Genomic DNA, 27,467 nt, shown 5'->3' on the forward strand with positions numbered 1-27,467 from the left:
ATGGTTAGTTTTACTTCTAAAAAATTTCAAAAAAAAATTCTAATAAAGGCATTTTTATGACATTTTTCAACAAAATAATGCTCCTGTGCTAAATCGAAGATAATCGGCAATTTTTTCCAAGAGGAGGACTGGAATGGCCGACATATAGTCCAGGTCTAAATCCAATCAAAAATTTTTGAGCGAATTTGAAGCACCGATTACAAAAAGTTTTTTGGGAAAATTTGGAAGAAAAAGTGTCAGAAATTTTGAACGAGTTTAGAGAACAAATATGAGCTAAAACTGTTGAATTATTTGATGTTTGTAATGCTTTTTTTAAATCTTCAGATGCACGTAGCTTTTTGGTACCATAGTGTATTTTGATTACAATTGCCGTGTTACAATTTGTGACTTATAAAAAATTTAACTTACCTTCGGCGGATGTTTTCAAGTGATTGCTCAGCCTAACAGCTGGAGCTTGCTTGATAGCTGATTGACTTTTAACCCCAGGACTCACAATCGGTCCAGATGAACCTCCGTAGGGGCTGGAGCTTACAACCCCACTTGGAACAACTGGGGGTTCTTTCCTCTAAACATGACAGCGGAATTTTTGTACATCTTGTTAAACCATTTTTAAATACATGCATTTACTCTAATTGTGAAATTAAAAACCTTAACTCTAAAGCTAATCTATTTTTGCTGAACTTCAATTAACCTGTCCATCCTGATATTTCACATTTACCAATTGATGAGAATTACTGCTCTTTGGTCCCCACACAATAATTATCATTCATTCACTTTGATTTTTCCAGTTGCTTGTTAATTCGTTTAATTGCGGAATCCAATATTGATTCATCTTCACCCTAAATGCACCTGTTAATACCCCTATCGCACACCACTTAACGTATCAATGACTGATTAGTGATAAATTTGCAAGTTTTTGCGTTGGCTTTTAGAAACCAACAATTTGAACGCTTTCAATATAGTACACTCAACAACCAGTTACAGCACCTCCCCACAAAAATACCAGTTAGTAGAATACAGAGCCGCAACTATAAGCAAAAATCGACTGATGTCGGAAGAATTGCTCTCGAACGACCGGCGATGAAAATTAATTCAGGTGCTGTAGCATAAATACAGTTTTCTTTGTGGGTGCAAAAAATATTGACCACGCCGGGATTCAAACCATGGACCTCCAGCTCCCTCACCAGAAGCACTGCCCACTCGGCTATCATTCCCTCTTGATGCAATGCTGCAATCGATTTTATTTCAGCGACAACCTTTACTTCGGAGTGAGGTCAATAGAGATCACTGAAAAATGAAAAACGAAAGCGTGAAAAAGTCACTCGAAAAAGTCAAAGAATGTTCCAGAAGAAAAAAGCAAAAACGGTCAAGCGAAAAATTTGTATAAAACAGACCAACGCGTTTACAATAATTGCTACGAACTTCGTTCGAGAGCTATTAAACGTTTATACCTTGGGAGCTGTGGATGAAAGGGCTTGTCCGGTAGGTCTAGTTGGCATCAAATGTTTCCCGTATCCCGGTTTGGCAATCACTACTCCATCAATGCACACAACCTCGCCACGTAACACTACACGTCTCACGGCTCCCTTCACTTTCATGCCTAAACAGCTCACTTTATAATTATCACTTGATACACGCACATGCTAATTTTGGATCTATTCTGTTTCGTCGCCCACCCCCCGTTTTTATGCCCCCACCCCCCCTACAAATTATGTGTACTCATATAGCACATAACAATGTAAAAGAATAACACGTCCGCCTTTGGCCCACTAAACTGGCAGAGGGGGACATACCAAATTTCAAAATACAAATCTATACAGTGTGCGATTCTACAATATCAGATTTTCCTATATACAGTGCCAAGTTTCAAACCCGCAATTTCGCGTTTCAAGCGAGTTTACGTGATTCCAGCTAAGGTCATTTTGAGATTTTGGCTTGAATCTTGAACCTCTGTGTGGTTCTCTATTGGTGCCAGATTTTCTCCGTTAAGTTCCAGCAGCCCAAAGTTCATTAATTGAAAACAGACACGGAAAAGTGAATATTTTGAAGCATAACGTCTTCGATGATAATAGTCGAACAAAATTATTCTACGAAAATAATCAGACTTTCATTGTCAGAAAATGACAGTCACCACAAGCTTAATTTCTGACAGCTAATTTCTCAAACATTAATACTTTCTAACCCGCAAATGGAGTCCACTTTGCCTTGCTGTAGGGCATCGCAGTTGGAATAGTCCACTCGTGATCCAAATCCACCTCCACAAACGTCTTACTCTGTTCTGGTAGATTGAAGATCTGCCTAGGCGCATGGTACAATTTCTGCACTAGCTGGTCCATCGTGAGTCGACCTGAAAAATGCTCCTGCACACTTTCACTCCAACACAAACATACCCGGCAGATCGCCAAAAAAATAACAGCCGTTGATGCCCATCACCCCCCTTAGGATTAAAAAACTTAAACATAACCGACTAAAGTCGGGCGAATTGCTCTGAAACGACCGGCGAGCGGTTGGCTTCCTCGGTAGCTAGCCACGGTTTCGTGAGGCAAGCTAGCTTTAGCTTAATTGAAGGGGTATGAGGTGAGCGCAGAGGGGGTTACACCGCAGCGGGGGGGGGGGGGGTGCAACAGCTGACGGGGGGGGACGATGTGGGGCAAGTCTCCAAAACAGTTTCCGTGAATCGGAGACTAGTGAGCTGAAAGGCTCTAAGAGAACTTAAAACCCCTTGGGCGGCGCTACCACTTTATCCCATTTCCGAGGACGAAAAGTCAAATGAGTCAGACAAAAAATCGGTCAAGCAAAAAATTGCATAAAAAAGAAACAGGATTAATATATTCGCTATGAACTGCGTTTGAGACCTATTAACAAGGATGTCTAAAAAAGTGCTAGTTAAGTCATTTATGATAAAAATTTTTACTATAATTCAGCGTTAAAGAGGATAATAGATGATGACATCACGCCAAATAGCAGCAGCTGAAAAAGGAGAGAGAGAGAGAGAGAGAAAGATAAATCGTGAACGAAAGACAAGGAAAGAAACCCCAACCAACAGAGAGAGAGGAGAGAGAGAGAGAGAGAGAGAGCTAGCTAGAAAAATTTTCCATCATTCCATTCGACTCTTAGTTTTCCAGCCTTGTTGGTAATTAAATCAAAAGAAAAAAGATTGCGCAGTGAAAATCAAAACCAATTTTGGTCTCTGGAGTTCTGTGCAGTAACCCATCTGCAAGACTAAAAAGGTTTCGTTGGTCAGTAATGATCGTTAAACTCGAATAGGACAAAAACATTCAAAAAATTTGAAAACAACCTCAAATTTTCAAAATCTTGGTAGAATTTAATATATTAATATCTACAGAACCATTCCATTCCCTCAAAAGAATATCCAGTATGCCTACTTCAAGCCTTAAACGGTTTCACTGGCTGATAAAGATCCATAAACCTGGAATAAGGTCAGAATAATCCAAATATATTTTTTAAAAAGTTAAATATCAAAAAAATTGATAAAACTCGAGTCATTTAAAAATTGATACTCGTTCCATTAACACTAGAAACTATGCAGCAGCTTTTATCAGACATTGTCCCTGTGTCCCTGGTGCCGGAAAAAATTGACGAAAAATTCAAAGTTTTAAAAAAAAACTTGAAAAAACGGCACATATTTTTTAATTGCTTAAATTCGTGGTATTAATATCTATATAATTTCATTTTATTTAAAAAAAAGATTCAGTAACATATTACCAAAACCTAGAGGAAATTCTTTGACTCTTGAGGCTGCAAAAACCTAAAAAAAAACACAAAAAACTTGATAAAAACACAAACTTATATAATGCTAAAATTTGTGATATTAAAAAGCTGAAAACTGCTCACCTGCCAAAAAAATTTCTCATTAAAAATTATAAAACACTAACGGAAAGCTGAGGCTGAAAAGACCTGAATAATGACTAAATGTCAAAAAACTGAAAAAAATTGCAAGCTTTGTCAAAAAAAGATAGAATTCGTGATGTTAAAATCTTGAAAGCCATTCTATTACAAAAAAAAACTATAGTAAAACCAATTATCATACCCTATAGGAGATTCTTGAGGCTCTTGAGACTGGAGAGGCTTACAAAACAACAACAATTTTTAAAAAAACTAAAAAAAAATGCAAACTGTATCAAAAAAGTTGATGAAAGTTGTAAAAAAAAAAGTTGAAAACTATTCCATTAACACTAGAAACTATGCTATAAACTAATATGAAACCATAGAGGAGTGTTCGTGGTCATCTAGAGCTGATAAAACTCAAACACTGACAACAAATTTCAAAAAACCTGAAAAAAATTGTGAAAATTAGTATATATCTTTTAGCGAGCAGTTGTTCGTCAGATAGCCCCGGGAAAAGGGGGTGCAGCGTATGGGCTGATTGAGTGCAACAGTGGCATGGGGGCAATAGGGGGGTCAAGGTTGGGGGTCTTCGACCTCTGAGAGCCATTTTTCACACCATAAGTATAAGTCTCCAAAACAATATGAGCTGAAACAGAGCTGAGGTCCAACAGCACTTAATGCCCGCTGGGCGCTAACTGTTTGTCCCGTTTTTAAGGACGAAAAATCAAAAAGGTCAGGCCAAAAAATCGGTCACGCAAAAAATTGCTTAAAAAGACCATGACTAATATAACTTAAAAAAGGAAATTGATTTTTGTACAAAAGAAACAGTGGGGTACGGGGGACAGCGCGGGGTGTGGGGGCAATAGGGGGGGGGGGGGGGTCTTCAAACTCACACCATTCAAGATAAGTCTCCTAAAGAGTTTGAGCTCTCACTTAATGCCCGCTGGGAGCTACCTGTTTATCCCGTTTTAAGAACGAAAAGTCAAGTGGGTCAGACCAAAAATCGGTCACGCACAAAGTCGCATCAAAAAACCGAGATGACTAATATAATTGCTACAAACTTCGCTTGGGGGCAATTAAAAAAAATGATTTTTGTACAAAACAGGTCTACCGCGGGAAACTTTTTATATTTCATTTTGTAGTTAGATATGCTCCTGTTCCTTAACGAGAGGATACAGGGTAGTATCAATACCTCAATACCAAGAAGCTTTAAAGATTGAACTTGAAATTGTCAAAAACGCTTCCAAACGCACAATTAGCTCCAAATAATGTAAATAACTGAGAAAAACAACTAAATGAAAAATGAAGTTTACACAGAAAATTGCTTAGAAATTTCCGCACGTGATCAGAAAAATTCGCTAGCTAAAATTTGTGATATTAAAAAGTAAAAAACTATTCCATGGCCAATAAATAAATTTTAATTAAATTATTACCAAACTTCAACGGAGTTTTTGTGACCCCTGAACAACTTAAAAAACGAAAAAAATCGGAAGTTTTGTAATAGAAATTCTAAAATTCGTGATGTTAAAATCTTGAAAAATATTCTATTACATCAAGAAACTGTACCGTATCCTATTGTCAAACCCTATAGGAGATTCCGCGGCTATTGAGACTGAAGGGGCTTACAGAAAGACAAAAACTTTCGAAAAACTTAAAAAATGCAAGTTTTATCAGAAAATTGCTGAAATTTGTGATTGTAAAATAAAGAGTTGAAGGTTGGGGGTCTTCGACCTCTGAGAGCCATTTTTCACACCATAAGTATAAGTCTCCAAAACAATATGAGCTGAAACAGAGCTGAGGTCCAACAGCACTTAATGCCCGCTGGGCGCTAACTGTTTGTCCCGTTTTTAAGAACGAAAAATCAAAAAGGTCAGGCCAAAAAATCGGTCACGCAAAAAATTGCTTAAAAAGACCATGACTAATATAACTTAAAAAAGGAAATTGATTTTTGTACAAAAGAAACAGTGGGGTACGGGGGACAGCGCGGGGTGTGGGGGCAATAGGGGGGGGGGTCTTCAAACTCACACCATTCAAGATAAGTCTCCTAAAGAGTTTGAGCTCTCACTTAATGCCCGCTGGGAGCTACCTGTTTATCCCGTTTTAAGAACGAAAAGTCAAGTGGGTCAGACCAAAAATCGGTCACGTACAAAGTCGCATCAAAAAACCGAGATGACTAATATAATTGCTACAAACTTCGCTTGGGGGCAATTAAAAAAAATGATTTTTGTACAAAACAGGTCTACCGCGGGAAACTTTTTATATTTCATTTTGTAGTTAGATATGCTCCTGTTCCTTAACGAGAGGATACAGGGTAGTATCAATACCTCAATACCAAGAAGCTTTAAAGATTGAACTTGAAATTGTCAAAAACGCTTCCAAACGCACAATTAGCTCCAAATAATTTAAATAACTGAGAAAAACAACTTTAAATGAAAAATGAAGTTTACACAGAAAATTGCTTAGAAATTTCCGCACGTGATCAGAAAAATTCGCTAGCTAAAATTTGTGATATTAAAAAGTAAAAAACTATTCCATGGCCAATAAATAAATTTTAATTAAATTATTATCAAACTTCAACGGAGTTTTTGTGACCCCTGAACAACTTAAAAAACGAAAAAAATCGGAAGTTTTGTAATAGAAATTCTAAAATTCGTGATGTTAAAATCTTGAAAAATATTCTATTACATCAAGAAACTGTACCGTATCCTATTGTCAAACCCTATAGGAGATTCCGCGGCTATTGAGACTGAAGGGGCTTACAGAAAGACAAAAACTTTCGAAAAACTTATAAAAATGCAAGTTTTATCAGAAAATTGCTGAAATTTGTGATTGTAAAATAAAGAGTTGAAAACTATTCCATGTCCAAAGAAAATTTTTCAGTGTAAATTACTATCAAACCCTTTAGAAGGTTTTCAGGACCCAGGGTCTGGAAAGACTGAAATAATGAACAAACGTTGAAAAAATTGGAAAATATTGCACGTTTTGTCAAAAAAATGGTAAAAATTCATGAAGTTAATAAGGTTAAGACCTTTCCATTACCACTAGAAACTATGCCGTTATCTTTTATCAAACCCTAAAGGAGAGTTCCTGAACACCTAGGGCTGATAAAATTTGAAAAAAATGACAATTACCAAAAGCTTGAAAAAAGTGAAAATTAGTAACATAGACGGTAGATTGCCGGAAAAGCTGCAAAAGAATAGACTTGCGTGCCGTATGATAGAGATAGAAACAGAGACAATTAAAAGCTGAAAAAGTTATCAACGCCTCTTAAAAAGCTATGTAAAAAAATTAACCGATAAATTAAAAAAGCCTGTTAAAACTCATGGCGCAGAAGCCTTTTCGTTAGGGACCCTTATTACACATATGAGTTCCTTTGACCTTAAATTAATTCAACATAAACTTAAATTTTGAAGTGCAAAAGTCATTTTATAAAAAGAGGTAAGTCACTTATGATCAAAATCTAATCAAGCATACAACTTTTGCTAGAGAGAGTGAGAAATGACGTCAAGCGCGCAAAGGCAGTTAGTGAGAGGAAGAAGTCATTCAAAAAAATTGACTTTTCAGCTTTGAGTTGAGAACAAATGTAAAACAAAAAAAGAGCGTCAGACGACGAAACAAAAAACCAAGTGCACCGCAATATAGCTGCGCTCAGCTTACAGCTATAATAAACCAGCGTATTTTTAGTGAGCAGTTGTTCATCAGCAGCTAGCCACGGCGGGGGGTGTGCACCGGAGGGGCTGATGGAGGGGGTGGGGTGGGGGACAGCGCGTGGGGTGGGGCAATAGGGAGGTCAACAGTGGGTGTCTTCAACATCTAAGAACCGCCCTTCATACCATTAATAAGTATAAGTCTCCAAAACAATTTGAGCTGAAACAGAGCTGAGGTCCAACAGCACTTAATGCCCGCTGGGCGCTACTTGTTTGTCCCATTTTTAAGGACGAAAAACCAAAAAGGTCATGCCAAGAAATCGGTCACGAGAAAAATTGCTTAAAAAGACAATGACTAATGTAACTTAAGGAAATTGATTTTTGTACTAAAGAAACAGTGGGGTAGGGGGACAGCGCGGGGGGTGGGGGCAATAGGGGGCTCTTCAACCTCACACCATCCATAAAGATAAGTCTCCTAGAGAGTTTGAGCTGAAAAGCTCTAAGAGCACTTAATTCCCGCTTGGAGCTATCTGTTTATCCCGTTTTTAAGGACGAAAAGTCAAGTGGGTCAGACGAAAAATCGGTCACGCACAAAGTCGCATCAGAAAACCGAGAGGACTAATATAATTGCTGCAAACTTCGCTTGGGGGCAATTTAAAAAAATTGATTTTTGTGCAAAACAGTTCTACAGTGGGAAACTTTTTATATTTCATTTTGTAGTTAGATATGCTCCTGTTCCTTAACGAGAGGATACAGGGTAGTATCAATACCTCAATACCAAGAAGCTTTAACGATTGAACTTGAAATTGTCAAAAACGCTTCCAAACGCACTATTAGCTCCAAATAATTTAACTAATTGAGAAAACCAACTTTAAATGAAAAATGAAGTTTAAACAGAAAATTGCTTAGAAATTTCCGCATGTGATCAGAAAAATTTGCTAGCTAAAATTTGTGATATTAAAAAGTAAAAAACTATTCCAAGGCCAATAAATAAATTTTAATTAAATTATTGTCAAACTTCAACGGAGTTTTTGTGACCCCTGAAGTTGAAAAAACTTGAACAATTTAAAAAACGAAAAAAATCGGAAGTTTTGTAATAGAAATTCTAAAATTCGTGATGTTAAAATCTTGAAAAACACTCTATTACATCAAGAAACTGTACCGTATCCTATTGTCAAACCCTATAGGAGATTCCTGGGCTCTTGAGACTGAAGGGGCTTACAGAACGACAAAAACTTTCGAAAAACTTAAAAATGCAAGTTTTATCAGAAAATTGTTAAAATTTGTGATTGTAAAATAAAGAGTTGAAAACTATTCCATGTCCAAAGAATATTTTTCAGTGTAAATTACTATTAAACCCTTTAGAAGGTTTTCAGGACCCAGGGTCTGGAAAGACTGAAATAATGAACAAACGTTGAAAAAATTGGAAAATATTGCACGTTTTGTCAAAAAAAATGGTAAAAATTCATGATGTTAATAAGGTTAAGACCTTTCCATTACCACTAGAAATTATGCCGTTATCTTTTATCAAACCCTAAAGGAGAGTTCCTGAACACCTAGGGCTGATAAAATTTGAAAATGACAATTACCAAAAGCTTGAAAAAAGTGAAAATTAGTAACATAGCCGGTAGATTGCCGGAAAAGCTGCAAAAGAATAGACTTGCGTGCCGTATGATAGAGATAGAAACAGACAATTAAAAGCTGAAAAAGTTATCAACGCCTCTTAAAAAGCTATGTAAAAAAATTAACCGATAAATTAAAAAAGCCTGTTAAAACTCATGGCGCAGAAGCCTTTTCGTTAGGGACCCTTATTACACATGAGTTCCTTTGACCTTAAATTAATTCAACATAAACTTAAATTTTGAAGTGCAAAAGTCATTTTATAAAAAGAGGTAAGTCACTTATGATCAAAATCTAATCAAGCATACAACTTTTGCTAGAGAGAGTGAGAATTGACGTCAAGCGCGCAAAGGCAGTTAGTGAGAGGAAGAAGTCATTCAAAAAAATTGACTTTTCAGCTTTGAGTTGAGAACAAATGTAAAACAAAAGAAGAGCGTCAGACGACGAAAAAAAACCAAGTGCACCGCAATATAGCTCCGCTCAGCTTACAGCTATAATAAACCAGCGTATTTTTAGTGAGCAGTTGTTCATCAGCAGCTAGCCACGGCGGGGGGTGTGCACCGGAGGGGCTGATGGAGGGGGTGGGGTGGGGGACAGCGCGTGGGGTGGGGCAATAGGGAGGTCAACAGTGGGCGTCTTCAACATCTAAGAACCGCCCTTCATACCATTAATAAGTATAAGTCTCCAAAACAATTTGAGCTGAAACAGAGCTGAGGTCCAACAGCACTTAATGCCCGCTGGGCGCTACTTGTTTGTCCCATTTTTAAGGACGAAAAACCAAAAAGGTCATGCCAAGAAATCGGTCACGAGAAAAATTGCTTAAAAAGACAATGACTAATATAACTTAAGGAAATTGATTTTTGTACTAAAGAAACAGTGGGGTACGGGGGACAGCGCGGGGTGTGGGGGCAATAGGGGGGGGGGTCTTCAAACTCACACCATTCAAGATAAGTCTCCTAAAGAGTTTGAGCTCTCACTTAATGCCCGCTGGGAGCTACCTGTTTATCCCGTTTTAAGAACGAAAAGTCAAGTGGGTCAGACCAAAAATCGGTCACGTACAAAGTCGCATCAAAAAACCGAGATGACTAATATAATTGCTACAAACTTCGCTTGGGGGCAATTAAAAAAAATGATTTTTGTACAAAACAGGTCTACCGCGGGAAACTTTTTATATTTCATTTTGTAGTTAGATATGCTCCTGTTCCTTAACGAGAGGATACAGGGTAGTATCAATACCTCAATACCAAGAAGCTTTAAAGATTGAACTTGAAATTGTCAAAAACGCTTCCAAACGCACAATTAGCTCCAAATAATTTAAATAACTGAGAAAAACAACTTTAAATGAAAAATGAAGTTTACACAGAAAATTGCTTAGAATTTCCGCACGTGATCAGAAAAATTCGCTAGCTAAAATTTGTGATATTAAAAAGTAAAAAACTATTCCATGGCCAATAAATAAATTTTAATTAAATTATTATCAAACTTCAACGGAGTTTTTGTGACCCCTGAACAGCTTAAAAAACGAAAAAAATCGGAAGTTTTGTAATAGAAATTCTAAAATCCGTGATGTTAAAATCTTGAAAAATATTCTATTACATCAAGAAACTGTACCGTATCCTATTGTCAAACCCTATAGGAGATTCCGCGGCTCTTGAGACTGAAGGGGCTTACAGAAAGACAAAAACTTTCGAAAAACTTAAAAAATGCAAGTTTTATCAGAAAATTGCTGAAATTTGTGATTGTAAAATAAAGAGTTGAAAACTATTCCATGTCCAAAGAAAATTTTTCAGTGTAAATTACTATCAAACCCTTTAGAAGGTTTTCAGGACCCAGGGTCTGGAAAGACTGAAATAATGAACAAACGTTGAAAAAATTGGAAAATATTGCACGTTTTGTCAAAAAAATGGTAAAAATTCATGAAGTTAATAAGGTTAAGACCTTTCCATTACCACTAGAAACTAAGCCGTAGTCTTTTATCAAACACTAAAGTAGAGCTCCTGGACACCTAGGGCTGATAAAATTTTTAAAAAAAGACAATTACCAAAAGCTTGAAAAAAGTGAAAATTAGTAACATAGCGGGTAGATTGCCGGAATAGCTGCAAAAGAATAGACTTGCGTGCCGTATGATAGAGATAGAAACAGAGACAATTAAAAGCTGAAAAAGTTATCAACGCCTCTTAAAAAGCTATGTAAAAAAATTAACCGATAAATTAAAAAAGCCTGTTAAAACTCATGGCGCAGAAGCCTTTTCGTTAGGGACCCTTATTACACATATGAGTTCCTTTGACCTTAAATTAATTCAACATAAACTTAAATTTTGAAGTGCAAAAGTCATTTTATAAAAAGAGGTAAGTCACTTATGATCAAAATCTAATCAAGCATACAACTTTTGCTAGAGAGAGTGAGAAATGACGTCAAGCGCGCAAAGGCAGTTAGTGAGAGTAAGAAGTCATTCAAAAAAATTGACTTTTCAGCTTTGAGTTGAGAACAAATGTAAAACAAAAGAAGAGCGTCAGACGACGAAAAAAAAACCAAGTGCACCGCAATATAGCTCCGCTCAGCTTACAGCTATAATAAACCAGCGTATTTTTAGTGAGCAGTTGTTCATCAGCAGCTAGCCACGGCGGGGGGTGTGCACCGGAGGGGCTGATGGATGGCAACAGTGGGGTGGGGGACAGCGCGTGGGGTGGGGCAATAGGGAGGTCAACAGTGGGCGTCTTCAACATCTAAGAACCGCCCTTCATACCATTAATAAGTATAAGTCTCCAAAACAATTTTAGCTGAAACAGAGCTGAGGTCCAACAGCACTCAATGCCCGCTGGGCGCTAACTGTTTGTCCCGTTTTTAAAGGACGAAAAATCAAAAAGGTCAGGCCAAGAAATCGGTCACGAGAAAAATTGCTTAAAAAGACAATGACTAATATAACTTAAGGAAATTGATTTTTGTACTAAAGAAACACTGGGGTAGGGGGACAGCGCGGGGGGTGGGGGCAATAGGGGGGTCTTCAACCTCACACCATTCATAAAGATAAGTCTCCTAAAGAGTTTGAGCTGAAAAGCTCTAAGAGCACTTAATGCCCGCTGGGAGCTAGCTGTTTATCCCGTTTTTAAGGACGAAAAGTCAAGTGGTTCAGACGAAAAATCGGTCACGCACAAAGTCGCATCAGAAAACCGAGAGGACTAATATAATTGCTGCAAACTTCGCTTGGGGGCAATTAAAAAATTGAATTTTGTGCAAAACAGTTCTACAGTGGGAAACTTTTTATATTTCATTTAGTAGTTAGATATGCTCCTGTTCCTTAACGAGAGGATACAGGGTAGTATCAATACCTCAATACGAAGAAGCTTTAAAGATGGAACTTGAAATTGTCATAAACGCTTCCAAACGCACTATTAGCTCCAAATAGTTTAAATAATTGAGAAAAACAACATCAAATGAAAAATGAAGTTTAAACAGAAAATTGCTTAGAAGTTTCCGCAGTTTTTGTGATCCCTGAAGTTGAAAAAACTTGAACAATTTAAAAAACGAAAAATAAAAACGAAAATCGGAAGTTTTGTAATAGAAATTCTAAAATTCGTGATGTTAAAATCTTGAAAAATATTCTATTACATCAAGAAACTGTACCGTATCCTATTGTCAAACCCTATAGGAGATTCCGCAAAATTTTTCGAAAAACTTAAAAAATGCAAGTTTTATCAGAAAATTGTTAAAATTTGTGATTGTAAAATAAAGAGTTGAAAACTATTCCATGTCCAAAGAATATTTTTCAGTGTAAATTACTATTAAACCCTTTAGAAGGTTTTCAGGACCCAGGGTCTGGAAAGACTGAAATAATGAACAAACGTTGAAAAAATTGGAAAATATTGCACGTTTTGTCAAAAAAATGGTAAAAATTCATGATGTTAATAAGGTTAAGACCTTTCCATTACCACTAGAAACTAAGCCGTAGTCTTTTATCAAACACTAAAGTAGAGCTCCTGGACACCTAGGGCTGATAAAATTTTTAAAAAAAGACAATTACCAAAAGCTTGAAAAAAGTGAAAATTAGTAACATAGCCGGTAGATTGCCGGAATAGCTGCAAAAGAATAGACTTGCGTGCCGTATGATAGAGATAGAAACGGAGACAGATAAAAGCTGAAAAAGTTATCAACGCCTCTTAAAAGCTAGGTGAAAAAATTAAACGATAAATTTAAAAAGCTTGTTAAAACTCATGGCGCAGAAGCCTTTTCGTTAGGGACCCTTATTACACAAATGAGTTCCTTTGACCTTAAATTAATTCAACAAAAACTTAAATTTTGAAGTGCAAAAGTCATTTTAATGAGTGAGGTAAATCACTTATGATCAAAATCTAATCACGCATACAACTTTTGCTAGAGAGAGTGAGATATGACGTCACGCGCACAAAGGCAGTTAGTGACAGGAAGAAGTCATTCAAAAAAATTGCTTTTCAGCTTTGAGGTGTGAACAAATGTTAAACGAAAAAAGACCGTCAGAGGACAAAACAAAAAACCAAGAGCACCGCAATATAGCTCTGCTCAGTTTACAGCTATAATAAACCAGCGTATTTGTAGCGAGCAGTTTTTCGTCAGCAGCTAGCCACGGGGGGGGGGGGGGGTGCACCGGAGGGGCTGATGGAGGAGGGCAACAGTGGGATGGGTGACAGCGCGTGCGGTGGGGCAAAAGGGGGGTCAACAGTGGGACTCTTCAACCTCTTAGAACCGCCCTTCATACCATTAATAAGTATAAGTCTCCAAAAACAATGAGTTGAAAAGCTCTAAGAGCACTTAATGGCCGCTGAGCGCTACCTGTTTATCCCGTTTTTAAGGATGGAATGTCAAGTGGGTCAGACGAAAAATCGGTCACGCAAAAAATCTCATCAAAAAAACCGAGACGACTAAAATCATTGCTACAAACTTCGTTTTAGGGCAATAAAAAATGAAAATTGATTTCCATACAAGCATTTCTACAGTGCAAACCTTTTTATATTTCATTTTGTAGTTAGATATGCTCTTGTTTATTAACGAGAGGATACAAGATATTATCAATACCTCAATACCAAGAAGCATTGAAGATGGTAGTTTACATAGATAGTTTACATAATTGAGAAAAAACTTTAAAAGAAAAATTGAGTTTAAAGAAAAACTGCCTAGAAATTTCCGCACGTGATCAAAAAAATTCACTAGCATAGCGAAAATTTTGCATGCCTTTTTATCACTCTCTCAAAAAATGACAAGAACAGAAAACCACCCTCTCTTCTATCTCTTCTCTTCTCTTTTCGTCAGCAATTTGACCTAAGCACTTAGTTTTCACGAGCAACATTGAATTGTACATTCTGTTTTAAACTCTATATTACCGATAAAAAGATCCTCAACCAATATTCCTCTTCGAGTTGTAAAAAATAGGAGCGCAATAATTTTGCGGACCGTTTCCGTTATTTTTTACAGTAAGTCCTCTTCAATAGAAACCAGACAAACATTTACGTTAAGACAAAGGTATTGATGCTTCCATGGAACATAAGGTATGACGTTTTAAAATTACTGAACAGATGATTCCAAATGTCTCATATTTAAGGATAGATTATAACCAGTCTTTTGTACCCAATAAACTATTCTTAAATTGTTATTGTGAATGATCCAAATAGAGTGGTTCCACCGTGCAAACAAAAAGTTAACCTACATGGTTACTTTGCTTAACAAAACTGGTTCTAGTACAGATATGAGAAGCTATAGATCCTTTATAGTATCCTGTCAAAAATTTCGCTTAATTTCGGACAAATCAACAGCGTGTTTCCTAAATGCTCTCTGACACAGTTTATATAGCTAAAAGATAGAACTGACTAAAACCTAACGGTTAATTTAGATTTCACGAAAAGATTTTTACTCAATGTCTTATGGTTGAGTCGAGCAACATTTAGTCTATGTTGGTACAGTCTATCACAGTTCCCTGATGTTAAAAGAACCCTACTATATTGATACAAAACAATTGGTAGAAATTTAAGGATGATTTTCGCGTGAGCTAGCAGCAGTGCCCAAAAATAGATTGCTGGGTTCTTCTATTTTCAACATTCTCTGTTCACGCTGATAAAAAATTCCTAAGTATAAAAAATATATAGGAACGCCAGGTTTGAAAACTTAATAACAATGTTCATAGTTTTTTCTCTTCACTTCTCTGTAATTTTACAAACTGAAAAACTAAATAGTTTATTAATTGTGAAACTCCTCATATAAACCCGAAGAGTTCAACGATAATTTTGTATTCTTTTTCAGTTTATATAAAAAGCATATAAAAAATTTTATTTCTTTAAAAACCGTGACAAAGAGGGTCTATTTCTTTAAAGAGTGACCCAGCCAAAACGCAGAAATTACTGATAAGCATTGTTCCCCAATGTTCTTAAACAAGAGTCTTTAACATTCCCTTGCACCTTAAACAAGTGGAGACGGAGTGCAAAAGCTGTCAGAAATCTTAGAAAAATTACTTTAATAATTGCTACAAATTGTGTTTTTAAATATGTTGAAAACCAAAACTCTTCATTAAATCTAGCTGGTAACGCATCTGCAAGATTTTTTTTAAAAAAAAAAACGAATTGCCCCACTATGCTAATGAAACCTCAAAAAATGATAACAAAATTACCGATAAAAATACATCAAGAAGCCCATGTCTAGTTTTCCAGATAAAACAAAAACACTTAAATGACGAGTAACGAACCACGAGTAAAGATCAGTTGCAATAAAGAAAATTTAAAATATACTCAGCAGATTGCCGGAAAACAGCGGCGATTGATTCTCTAACACCAATTGGGATTGCAGGAACAAGACAACGATAAACACTGATTGTCGTAAAAAAATTGATTGTTGTACCAAAATGCTTATTGGCATTGACAATAGTCCCCTGTAACCTCTCATTGAGAAATATGAGTAGTATGCTTAACTACGAAATCCAATTTGATTGGATTTCGTAGTTACGCATACTACTCATATTTCTTAATGAGAGGTTACAGGGGGCTAGTATCGATGCCAATAAGCATTCGAGATGGTAACTAAGAGATATAAGAACACAGTTCAAGTAGCGGGCATCGAAAATTGGGCTTTACGTGTTTATCCAGTTTCTCATTTTTATTTCGTTTTTGATACTGATTCTGTTCATTTTAGATCGTTTTGCAACTGCTACACTGTGAGCGGAATGATCGAAGAATAAAACAAGCCTGGAGAAGTCAAAAAGATTTCATGCAAATGTTGAAAAAGCGGCAAAATTTTGGTTTGACGCTGAAAAAAAATAGGATTGCAATAATAAACTTCTAAGATAAGGGCCGACATCAAAAATGTTGATTTTTGATGTCGCCGTTTGTGCTTGTATTAGTGTGTCGGGGTCTGTGTCTGTAATGTGTATGGGATGTGTGAAAAAGTTTTTCTGTGTCTGTCTTTCAAATTGTGTAATACACTTATTTTTGTAGAATGCGCTAGAGTTTTTGTCTGCGGATAAAAGACGTCATAATTTGGTTCAAATAGTACAAGTAATTTTCTCCAATGAAAATAAGTTGCTTTCGGATACTCCCTACGGTTTCTTTGACAGAAATTAATGGTTGTTTTTGCAGCCTTGGGAGGCATATTGCAGCATACTGTTACACACAGACTCGCAGGAGCCATCTTGTTATAGTAACTCAAGTCAGACGAAACTGTTGTTCAAACTAGTTTCACCACTTTTAAATGCGTGGTTTTCGAGAGCTGTTTTTACACAGGCGCGTCCGCCTCCTATTTTTACAGTTTGAACATTAGCTTCTCTAATTGATGTATACAGATATAAAAACTGTGGAGATACGTAAATCGAGAGGAAAACGATTTCAGTTCTTCCAAATCCCTTGAAACTGTGTGGTACCATATCCAGTGAGCTTTAAACAATTAGATGGTTCAATTGATTACCATAATCAATGATTCGCTAACTTCACAACATACAGCTGGAGGTTCTAATATACTCTGTTAAAAAGTGTAAACCAACTAGATTGCTGAGGCGGGCCTAATCAAGGTCACATATCAATGATCCATTACCTTGGTGTACAGCAGTCAGAAGTAGAGGCAGCATAGTTTCAAGACCTGGGAAACCCGGAGGTGGGTTGGGTCCGTCTTTCTCCTCTGGAGTATGAGGTGCTTAAACACGAAAAAACATCACAACAATCAGAGCAAGCACTCATCAGTTTCTAGTACGGTAATATAGAAAAAATGGTGTAGTACATTAATATCATTTTAAAACTGTTTCACAAAAGATAGGTTTTTTTGAGAACTGCCAGCATGTTTGGATTAATTTTTCCCATTCTATGGATATCGACGATTGATAAATGCTCTAACTTGCAAAACATCAATTAACATAGCTGGCAGATTGCCAGAAAATAGCCGCAATAGATTTGTAGACCGGCAGTCTAAAAAACAGTAAAAAAGACAGACCAAAAAAATTCGTCTTTTCATTGAAGGCTGATCTGTTATATTTTGATTAAAAATCTGTATAAGTTATTGCTGCCTCTATTAGCTGATCTCAAATAACTTTCATTTAGAGTGACACACACCCATTTGACCTTACCTCTTTGAATTAAAGTAAATAAAAGTCAATTTCAAAGTGAGGAAGTCATTTTTGAGAGTGAGGTAAGTCAAGTGTGACCAAAAATTTAATCACGCGCATGAACAAAAAAACTCGCTCCACTAAAAGCGAAAAATGACGTCACACATGCAATTCAGTTGAAATTGCATGAACGAATGAACAAAACGTGGCTGTGACGTCATATGGTCGTAACAAAAATCATGACGACGAAATAAAAAAACATAGCAGGACAAGTCCTGACGTACAATTCAAAGAATTTTCATTGACTAAACAGAAAAACTAGACCTAGAATGGACTATGAGTGAATTGAGAAAACCATTTTAAAAAAAATCAGAACAGAAAATTAAGAAATAAACAGAAAATCAATGTCAAAATGCCGCATGTGAACAAAAAAAACCACTAGCGAGAAATGAAAATTTAATTCAAACAAAAAACTAGGCCTAGAATGAGCTGTGAATGGATTGGGAAAACCATTTAGAACAAAATCCGATCCAAAAAATCGAAAAAAAGTAAAAATCAGAGTGAAATTGCCGCATGTGAACAAAAAAACCACTACCGAGAAACCGAATTTTTGTTCAAACACCGTTTTCTCACTCTACTTTAAAATTAGAGCGAAAAAAATTCACGCCGCAAAACCACTCGCTTTTTCGCTCCATTTCCTGTTTCGGCGTGACCAAAATCACTACTCCAATTTGACTTCAAAAATCATGAAAATGTGTGAACAGATCTTAAAAAAAAAGACAGCGCCCCAATACAATTCAAATTCTTTGAATTGTAAAAACCAAGAGAAGGCCAATAATAGCCCCAGCTATCGCTGTGCGGCTATTAATCAAACTAAATTTTTGCACTACATGTACTAAAAGTTACATTTGCTAACAAGCTGCAACGTTTGCTCCACGTTCTCAAAATGGCTCAAGCTTTAACGCAAAAACAGCTACTACGATACTCAAGAGCCAAAAACAGAGACGAAGATTCTTTCAGATGACTATCAAAATATTCCTGGTTCCGGGTTTTTGGCTAGCAGAATTGGTGCCATTCCCCTTAAATTGACAACAATTATGCACTTCGCAAGTTTCTCGCGCAAGAGACAGTCCTTAAGCAAGCATCTATTTACGACGAAAACAGGCAGCATCGGCCTAAATTTGTGCTTTGGAGAAATGACAGAGCACCAACGCAGCACTTGGTAAAAGCAGGGTAATGGAAATAAAATGGCCCACTGGAATCTACCTTTTGCCAATTACCGATAGCAACGAAACATGCAAGCAAAAATCTATCGCGCACAGCAATTGCATCACCTCTTCCACAAGCAACGGCAAGAAAAAGAAAGACTGTCATGAATATCGGCAGGGTCCTAATCAACTCATTCGCTAACAGGACCCGTAAAACAAACATAGCTGGCAGCTTGGCAGAAAATAGCCGCAATAGCTTCGTAGTTCTGCAGTCTCAAAAAGATAGTAAAAGAAACAGACAAAAATAGAAACTTAATTTTATTAAATGATGAGAATTTATATTTGGACAACAAATCAGTTTAACTGCTTCTATAGCTGCTTCTATTAGATTCTCTCAAATAACCGTCAATTAGAGTGACACACACTCACTTCACCTTATCTCTCGGAATTAAAGTAAAGAAATGTCAATTTCAGACCCATCACGCGAATGAAGAAAACTCGCTCCACTATGAGTGAAAAATGAAGTCACGCATGCAATTCAATTGAAATTGCATGAAAGAATGATCAAAAAGCAGATTTGAAAAGCTGACTTCATATGCTCGTAACAAAAACCTGGACAGCAAAAAACAGCATTTATTTTCGACTTTTTGGAGCTACTGCTTTTGTCGAAAACAATTAGTATAAAAATCACAGAAAACAATAGCTGCGGTCTGAAAAAACTAGTGAGACAAGGATCATTTAAGAGACCAAGGGAAGTGAAAAGGCTTGAAAGAAATTATTGTGGAAGCCATAAAAAGAACTAGCCTTGAACGGAAACTCGTAAATCAATTAAAAAACCCAAATTAGCACCCTATGAGACCTGTCCCTAAGCCGCACTTGAAATCTATGGAAACAGTGATTTTCGAGACGAAGCGATAAGACCATAAGGAAAACAACAAAAACGTGCAAGACCCAATGAATCAACTGTTATTATTTGAACATTTGTCACAGACGGTATGCAAAAACTAATTTGATTAAACTAATCGTCATTAGCAACCATGGGAACTGTCATTAATGAGGTTAGGAGATAGGAAAAAAGTGCCCAATAGAAGCTTGCAACGCCAAGATTCGAAATATTTCTTTGACAAAACTGTTGTCAAAGTCATATAGAGCACTAGCGTTGAACAAAAACAGTTAAATCGATTACGTAACCGGCATTAGCACCCTATGAGACCTATTCCTAATGAGATTAAATAATCAGACAAAAATAGTAGCTGAACTAAAAAAAATCAAAAAAAGTTTCGAGAAAAAGTAATAACAAACACAGAGACATGAAAACAAGTATCTGTTAACTCGAACTATCAATTATGTTCATTTTGGTCTCATTAGCAACCGATCAGACTTGTCATCAATGATGCTGTGATAAGACATCATAAATTAGTTTAAAAATGGGCAAAGAAGAAATACTCACAAATTTGCTACGACCACAAGGTCTCATAGCAATAACAAGCATTAGCTGACTGTTGGTGAAATCATACTATGGCAAAAAGGTGCATATGGAATACAAGTGTATTATATTAAAAGCACTCAAGAGAAAAACACTATCCCTCTCAAAAACCAAAATTTTGTTCAAACATTAAATTCTCACTCCAGTTCAAAGTTATTTTAAAGGGGAAAAGAATCACACATCAAACCTAGTCCGATTTCTGCTCCCTTTACTATTTCAGCGTGTCTAAAATCACACCTCTAATTTGATTTCCCACTGACGTAAAAAAAACCCGATAAAACAGAGAATAGATCTTAAAGAAAGAAAGCACGCCAATATATTCCAAATAATTTGTACAATAATTGTAACAACCCAGAGAAGGCCAATGATAGTCCCAGCTATTATTGGCCTTCTTCGCAATGGCAAAAAAAATAGCTGGAAAATTTCAATCGGGCAAAAAAATTAAGAATTCATCAACTTCTTGGAGTATAACAAAAACTATGCCGAACAAAAACTATGACGAAACTATGCCGAACAAAAACTATGACGAAACTAAGAAACAACTTTTCTTCGACTAAAGCAACATAATTGATGTCAACGTCAATAAAACAAGATGTCAAAGCCACTAGACAAAACATACCGGCAGATTGCCGGAAAATAGCCGCCGTTGATTCCAATAAGCATGATTGGGATTGAAAGAATAGATAGTGAAAAAAAAAAAAGATTTTTGTACAAAACATTTTTTAAGTCCGATTTATTTTGATGGCATTTCGTAGTTGAACATACTTCTGTTTCTTAGAGAGAGGCTACAGGGGCTACTATCAATACCAATAAGCATTAGAGAGAGGTAACTAATACTTATAGGAACGACGTTCAAATAGCGGGCATCTAAAATTGGGCTTTATGGGTTTATCCCGTTTCTATTTCTGACTTCAGTTTTTATACTGACTCTGTTCATTTTGAATTACTTTGCTGAGCAACTGATGTTCAAAATCACTTTTAGCAGAATGAGAGAAGAGAGAAACTAGCCTAGAGAAGTCAAAAAAATTTCACGCAAAATGTTGAAAAAGCGACAAAATGAGGTAAAGCGAAACATTTTTTTGTTCGAAGTAAAAAAAAATAGGAGCGCTATAATAGCCGGCTGAGAAGATGAGGGCGGCTATTAAACAACCGAATAAAGTCAGCAGAATTGCTCTCAAACTAGTGGAGGAGTGGGGTCAAGCTTGGGGGGTCAACCGAGAGGTAGGCTTAGGGAGGCTCGACCGGATGCGATAGGGGGTCCAAATTGCCAGGTGGAGGAGGATGAACAGGTGGAGTGTTAGGGCAGAGAGTGTCAATACTGTGGTCAAACATTTAAAATTAAGAACCCCCTTTCACAATATGAAAATATCTCGTTTGAGAGCAATTTAACATAGCCAAAAAATTGCCACAATAGCTTCGTATATCTCCAGTCTCAAAAAAGACAGACCAAAAAATTACACTTTTCATTAAAGGATGAGATGTTATATTTTGATTAATAATCTAACAAAGTTATTAGTGCCTCTATTAGCTGCTCTCAGAGAAGCTTCATTTAGAGTGAAAAACATTCACTTGACCTTATCTCTTTGAATTAAACTGAAGAACAGTCAATTTCAAATTGAGGAAGTCAATTTTGAGAGTGATGTAAGTCACGTGACCAAAAACTTAATCATGCGAACGAACAAAAAAAAACTCGCTCCACTATGAGTGAGAAAAGGCATAACTTCAGTTAAAATTGTATGAACGAATGAACAAAAAGCAGATTTGAAGTGGTTGTGACGTCATATGGTCGTAACAAAAAACAGGCGGAAGAATTCCGGAAACGACTCGAAATATCAGCTTCAATACAAGCTTCACAAAAGCCGTACTTGCAGCTGATACCATAACTTTTTTTATTTAATCAGCAACTGTTTACCTCGATTTGTTTGCGGAAATTTACACCACAGTCATCGAGAAAAATGCAGCAAAATTTTATTATATAAAACCATTCTTAAAAAAAGACATTGCTATTAATCGAGATGACATAACTCAGGATGCTAGTTTGGAAAGATAGAACTCCGCAATCAACTGTATGACCTAAACGACACATTGAGAAAGCATAAAGCAGATAAACATTTTAGAAAAAAAATTCAGAAAAGAATACTAAAAATTTAGACACAAAAAACCCACTATTTAGTTTTCAAATCATTGGAATTAACACAGGCGGCATATTGCCGGAATAGCTGCGAAAGAAAACAGATAGAAAGATAGAAACAGATAGATCTAAATTGAAAAAAAATCGACGCCGCTCAAAAAACTAGGTAAAAGACATTCAGCCATAAATTAATACAGCTTGTTAAAATTCGTTCCGCAGAAGCCTCCTATTAGGTACCTTTACTGCACATAGGAGTTCCTTTGACCTTAAACGAATTCAAATTAAACTTAAGTTTTAAAGTGCAAAAGTTAATTTATTGAGTGAGGTAAGTCACGTATGATCAATTCTAATCACGAAAATAACCTAAAAACTTTCGATAAAGCAAGCGAGAGATGACGTCACGCGCGCCAATGCCGTTAGTGAGAGGAAGAAGTCATTCAAAAAATTTGACTTTTTCAGCTTTGCTGTGTGAACAAATGTAAAACGAAAAAAGAGCGTCAGACGACGAAACAATAAAAAACCAAGAGTACCGCAATATAGCTACGCTCAGCTTACAGCTTCGCAGCTATAAAAACAAAAATAATAAATACTTCTTCCATGTTGGAGATATGATAGACAAAAAGAAACCAAATAGTTTTGTTTAAAAACAATACCGAGGCCATCCAAAAAATCGCAGAAAGTAGTAATCAGTCAAAATACTGCAAAAGCAATTCCACCAAATTCTCACTGCTGCCGAAATCTAGGAAAAAGCTAAAATCGTTTAATTTTTTACCAACTGGAAAAACGAAACCAATAAAAATATAGGTTCTGAGGGGAACGCTACAATGATAGATTCCAGAATGTACAGAAAACAGACGCAACAAAAGAAACAAAAAGGACTACTCCTTGACACTTAAGAGCCAATTTTAAAATTTAGCATTCTAGAAAAAGAATAAGCCATGAGCCATACTCCTGTAGAGATAATAACAGTAGAAATAATTCAGATTGAAAACGTTGAAACATTTTGCTAAAAAAAAGTCAAAAAATTATTGAAACTTTTCAAACCTTAAAAATAATTGCTGTATTTTGAAAACTTAACGCTAAAAAATAATTGCATTAAAAATAAAACGAAATAGAAATCCCTGATGTTTAAAAAAGACTAGTGGAGTAAATTCAACCAAAGTCCAAAACACAAAAAATTTGAAAAAAAAACCACACAGATCGGATTAGCATGGGCAAATTTTGAAAAACAAAATTGCCTCGTGGTAGAAAGGGGCATTCAGGACCTGAATTATTATTGAGAATTTGCCATATGAACCTACTGTCGAAAAAAACGGCGGAAAGATACCAGAATTAATGGAAAAAAGCCAAAAATTAACTAAGAAATCAAAAATATGGGCTCATTTTGAACTGTCAACGCTTTATTAGGCTCTGCAAAACACTGTAGTATCAATTGTCAAGTGTTAAATTTCAATATGACGTCGAAAAACCAATTTCCACAAAAAAAGAACTTACAAGCCAAAAAACTGGCGCCATTAGACAAATAAAAGGTTAACCGCTATCTATATATGCAATTCTGTCAAAAACACTTTTCAAAGTCAAAAAGTTATTCACTTAACAATGCACATGATCAAAAAAACTTCTCTCGTTCAGAAAATATTAGTTCACACGGCACTTGTTCTCACTTTCATTTATATGTTAAAACGCTGTCTGAACGAATAGTACTTCCGGCAAAAGCATGACCGCCAGATTGTCGGAAAATAGCCGCCGTTGACGCGCTTGATACAAATCGGGATTGGAACAGAAAACAAAAAACAAGAGCTAAATTGATCGAATTAATTTAGTGTTTTTTAGTGTCAAAAAAGCTCTAATTTGTCGCACAGTTTCAATTAGATTCTAAAACTATGCTTAATCCAGCTTCTAAACTGAAAAGTAATCAGCACAATACCAATGTCAGCTAGCATACACTCCGATAACCTAATTCTCAATGACTTAATGACCGGGCTTCATCAATATATCCCGTCTCTTTTGATTTTGATCTTTTGACTTTGACAGTATTCACCACATTGCGTAATCAAATGCGTGAAAAAATTTGCAATCCATTCAGTTGAGACAGTGAGTGAAGTAAGTCAATTGTCAAACGTGAAAGTCGTGACTTATGTAAAACGACAAGCGTGATCAAAAGGTAAAGCGAATTAAAATAAACATAGCAATTTTCATTGAATAAACAAAAAACAGACTTGGAATGGACTATAAATGAATTAAAAAAACCACTTCTAAAAAATCAGATAAAAAACAAAATCAATGTCAAAATGCCGCATGTGAACTAAAACCCACTAGCGAGAATTGGAAATTTTTGTTCAAACCAAAAAATTAGGCCTAGAATGCACTATGAATGGAAAAAGAAAACCATTTAGAAAAAAAATCCGATCCAAAAAACCGAAAAAACAGTAAAAACCAAAGTGAAATATCCTCATGTGAACAAAAAAAACCAGTAGCGTGAAAGCGAACTTTTGTTCAAACACCGTTTTCTCACTCTAATGTAAAATTAGAGCAGAAAAAATTTCAAGTCACAAAACCACTCGCTTTTTCGCTCCTCTTCTTGTTTCGGCGTGACCAAAATCAATACTCCAATTTGACTTCAAAATCATAAAAATGTATGACCAGATCATAAAAAAAGACAGCGCCCCAATACAATTCAAATTCTTTCAATTGTAAAAAAAAAGAAAGCACCTAAATGAAAGCCGTTGAGAGGCTGACGGCGGTTACTAAACATAGCTGGCAAATTGTCAGAAAATAGCCGCAATAGCTTTGTAGATCTGCAGTCCCAAAAACAACAGTAAAAAGACAGACCAAAAAATTAGTCTTTTCCTTGAAGGCTGAGATGTTATATTTTGATTAAGAATCTATATAAGTTATTGCTGCCTCTATTAGCTGCTCTCAAATAACCTTCATTTAGAGTGAAACATGCACATTTGACCTTATCTCTTTGAATTAAAGTAAATAAAAGTCAATTTCAAAGTGAGGAAGTCATTTTTGGAAGTCAAGTGATGAATCTAACCACAAATTTAATCAAGCGAATGAGCAAAAAAAATCGCTTCACTTCGAGCGAAAAATGACGTCACACACGCACTTCAGTTGAAATTGCATGAACGAATGAAAGAACGAAATTGCATGAAATAAGCAGTTTTGAAGATATTGTGACGTCATATGGTCGTAACCACAATCCCATTGACGCAAAAAAACCAAGAGAAGGCCAATGATACCCTCAGCTATCGCTTTGCCGCTTGTAAAAACTAATGTGAATCAAAATATTCAACACAATGCTCATATATAAACAGCAAAATTGAAATCCCTCACATTTTCACAACTTTCTCGCTCTTTTCTCTTTGCTTTTGATTTTTGTACAACAGAATGCGCTCTAAACGCTTATTTTCATGTGCCGTATTGATTCTTACATCCGATTTCACTTACACTTCACGGAATAATAAGCTAGAAAACACCAGGTTCGTAAAATTGAAAATCCTCCAAAAACTACTTACATTGAGGCGAAACTAGACAAAATACTGCATTAGTCTAGACCATACGTTCTTCTATTATTTTGGAACCCCATCTGGTAACAATGTGCTTTGCGAAGCTTATCTTCGCCTATTATAGCATTAAATCCACTAAAAATTATTTTGCTCGGCATCTCGAAAACGATTCCCACAGTTGCAACTGTTCATATCGATCAATAAACCTAGTTAATTACACAAATCTAAACAACCAACATCTAACAAAGACACCTACCTATATCTAAAAGTACGTCAAAATATAAAATTATAGAATAGGAGCTACCTTAGAAAAACGTAAAGTGACTTGACAGAAGCTAGTATAGAAAATGAACCTTACAAAAATTGGGGGTACAAAATGAACCTTCAAGTAGATTCAGCTAACGCTTATCTAGAAAATAAGCTCAGATGTCTTATGTTTCACAATCAAAACTTTTGCGTCGATCAATTTGTTTTTGTTAAGTATCGTCAGGCCAAGATTTCAATCAGATAAAAGGTTCGAGTAAAAAAGCAAATCACAAACGACAAAACCTCACCATGGTCAGTTGCGAAACAATCCACGACATCAAGATTTTCCCAAAGTGCGTTCTGATCCGCTTTCTCCGCCAATCTGGGCCTTACTTCCTTCCTTCCCACAATTCCGCCACAACATCCGCCTTTTTCCGCCAACTGATCTTTGGTCAAAAACAGATGATGTGGACAAACTTCACACGTAATCTTCACATTTCGAGACTTGGCAAGTTTTATCAGCTCAATTTCGTCTTTAGTTGATACGTGGCAAACGTGGAGATGACGGTTGAACATCTCAGCCAATAGGATTGCAGATCCCATAGTGTGACCTTCTGCATGGACGCACAAGGGTATGTCTCGAGGACATGATTCAAAATGCTTGGCCCAATCCGACATGCTTGTCAATTTCAATGTTGAGAAAGTGTCGTTTAGATACATTTTGACAGCCGAGCCGAACACGAGAGGTTTTGAATCAACAGATGCAGTTCCTGAAATGATTTCAAGAATTGTGAAAAGTCATCTTAGGCGCCTATTGTGGATTTTTTGAATTGAATAATTAAAATATTTCTCAATTACCTTGAGGCAAAGCTTGCTATGGTAGAACTGCTATGATAGTATTTTTACGTTGGCCTGTTATGATTTAAAATGAATTGTGAAATATATTCTCTTTTCTCTTTTCATCTATCCGCACTATACGCAATCCATTTGAGAATGTTTTCCCCCACAGAAAAAAAAACAATATAGAAAAAGTTGTTACAGAATCGGCCATCTTCAGCCTTCCAATTGCTTCTATGATCGCTTCATTTCATACATGAACAATTTTTTAAAGTAAAATTGACGGTGAACTAAATTTTGAGGGGAGAATTAGAAAACTGTATTCCAGGAGAACGCAGCGTCAGTAGCTAGCCACGGTTTAGTGAGGCTAGCTTTAGCTTAAT

At 36.2% G+C, this 27,467-nt stretch overlaps 1 protein-coding gene across 1 annotated transcript in view; it reads right to left on the reverse strand.

The window, feature by feature from the left end:
- Positions 1-27,467, reverse strand: part of LOC142347932 (multifunctional protein CAD-like) — a 155,846-nt gene that overhangs the window by 27,728 nt on the left and 100,651 nt on the right. Inside the window, exons 22-26 of the mRNA XM_075399097.1 lie at positions 26,556-27,017; positions 17,160-17,258; positions 2,183-2,347; positions 1,452-1,600; positions 409-565 (exon numbers count right to left, since the gene is read on the reverse strand). Of these exons, the coding sequence (XP_075255212.1) occupies positions 409-565; positions 1,452-1,600; positions 2,183-2,347; positions 17,160-17,258; positions 26,556-27,017 (1,032 nt within the window). The remainder of the gene's footprint in view (positions 1-408; positions 566-1,451; positions 1,601-2,182; positions 2,348-17,159; positions 17,259-26,555; positions 27,018-27,467) is intronic.

Source organism: Convolutriloba macropyga, chromosome 10 (genome assembly GCF_964194025.1).
Source record: "Convolutriloba macropyga chromosome 10, txConMacr16.3, whole genome shotgun sequence".
Taxonomy (NCBI): Eukaryota; Metazoa; Xenacoelomorpha; order Acoela; family Convolutidae; genus Convolutriloba; species Convolutriloba macropyga.